At 52.7% G+C, this 1,386-nt stretch overlaps 1 protein-coding gene across 1 annotated transcript; it reads left to right on the top strand.

The window, feature by feature from the left end:
- The first annotated feature begins 210 nt into the window (after nt 1-210).
- LOC127302220 (uncharacterized) lies at nt 211-1,139 on the top strand. The gene has a single exon (XM_051332633.2). It carries the CDS (start codon nt 346-348, stop codon nt 757-759), a length of 414 nt encoding a protein of 137 aa, XP_051188593.1. The 5' UTR covers nt 211-345; the 3' UTR covers nt 760-1,139.
- Nucleotides 1,140-1,386: the final 247 nt, after the last annotated feature.

The following is a 1,386-nucleotide window of genomic DNA, read 5'->3' on the forward strand; positions in this document are numbered from 1 at the left end:
TTATTATAATATAAAGATCCACCTGTAAGATGCACAAACTCGTGTAGTAAACAGCATCACTGGCAGTCAGCAGTTAAGGATATAAATAAATTCGTTCATAGCAAACTAAACCCCACAAAGTTGCAATTAAACCCTCATAAAAGCTTTTCATTTCTTTCGCCTCCCTGCCACTCCCCTCTGTCCACTGCCGCTATTTAACACTTCGCGCTACCGCCCCCAACCTCTCTCTCTCTCGTTGTCCATTTTTTTACCCAGCTCCTGCACCCACCCGAGAACAAGAATTCGATCCCATTCCAATTCCACCCACTTGCGCGGCGAATTTCACCGCTGATTCGGCCGACAGCGATGGCCTCTTCCGCCGACGAGGGCTTACCGCCGCTGACGCCGATCAAGACGGCGCCTTTGGCTCCCCCTTCGCCGTCCACCGCTGATGCCGCCTCTAGCGCTCCGTCCCAGGCGACGTCGACGACGACCACGCTAGTTTCGGCAGCAGAGGAGGACACAACGAAGCCGGCGATGGAGGATCAGAAGGACCCGGCGACTCCCACGTCGGAGGAGACCAGGCTCCGGTCACCCGCGGTGTGCCCTCCGGCGCCGCGCAAGCCGCCTGTGCCTCGTCTGCCGGCCCTGAAGCGGAAGTCGCGGCCTACTTTTACGACGACGCCGACAGCCCGGGCGTGCTTCATCGTCCCGCGAGACCTCACCGCCGTGTTCCGGGCCATGCCCATGCCGCCGGAGAAGCGGATCAGGGCGTCCTGATGCTGATGCTGCGATCTGCCACCGGCCGTCCTCCTGATCGGTTCGGTCGTTTAATCTCTTGGAGAATTCTTCCAGTTCTTGTCTTTCTTTTTTTCTCTTCTCCTTCCTTGGGCGCATGGCCATGGTATAAATTATGATTCTCTCTATATATAAATAAGATGTCGCTGTTCTTAGTTATATGTCCCTATTATTTCTTCCCATGGCTTCGATCTTGTAAAGGAGAATTTGCAGCTGTACAATTTGAGGAGGATGCTAGTGTACTGGATGGAGGCTGATAAAGGCCAAAAAAAAAGCTGTAAGAAAAATTCAGTGATCTTGGTAGTAGTTATGATAGCTCTCTGAATTGTAATTATCTCCAGTTCATCTCTGTGTTCTCTGCTGATGCCGTATCTGCGAGTGATTTGGCCAATTTACCATGAATCCTCGTGCTAATCGCCGTTCAGCACACGGCGAATGTGGCCGGCCGGCGGGCTGCGCTTGAAGAACAAGACAAAAGCGCTAATTAATTTGGGTAGATCGATCCACCAATCTCACTACCACTAATCAATTTGGATGCCTTCTCTGTCTGGCAATTCAGGGGGGTTTGGATGGCGAGCGTACTTTTGGCGGTGCCGCTGTCCGGCCAAA

This window comes from Lolium perenne, chromosome 5 (assembly GCF_019359855.2).
Source record: "Lolium perenne isolate Kyuss_39 chromosome 5, Kyuss_2.0, whole genome shotgun sequence".
Classification (NCBI taxonomy): Eukaryota; Viridiplantae; Streptophyta; class Magnoliopsida; order Poales; family Poaceae; genus Lolium; species Lolium perenne.

Bases quoted from the DNA above. Each gene is read 5' to 3' on its own strand.
- LOC127302220 (XM_051332633.2), top strand. From the start codon at position 346: ATGGCCTCTTCCGCCGACGAGGGCTTACCGCCGCTGACGCCGATCAAG.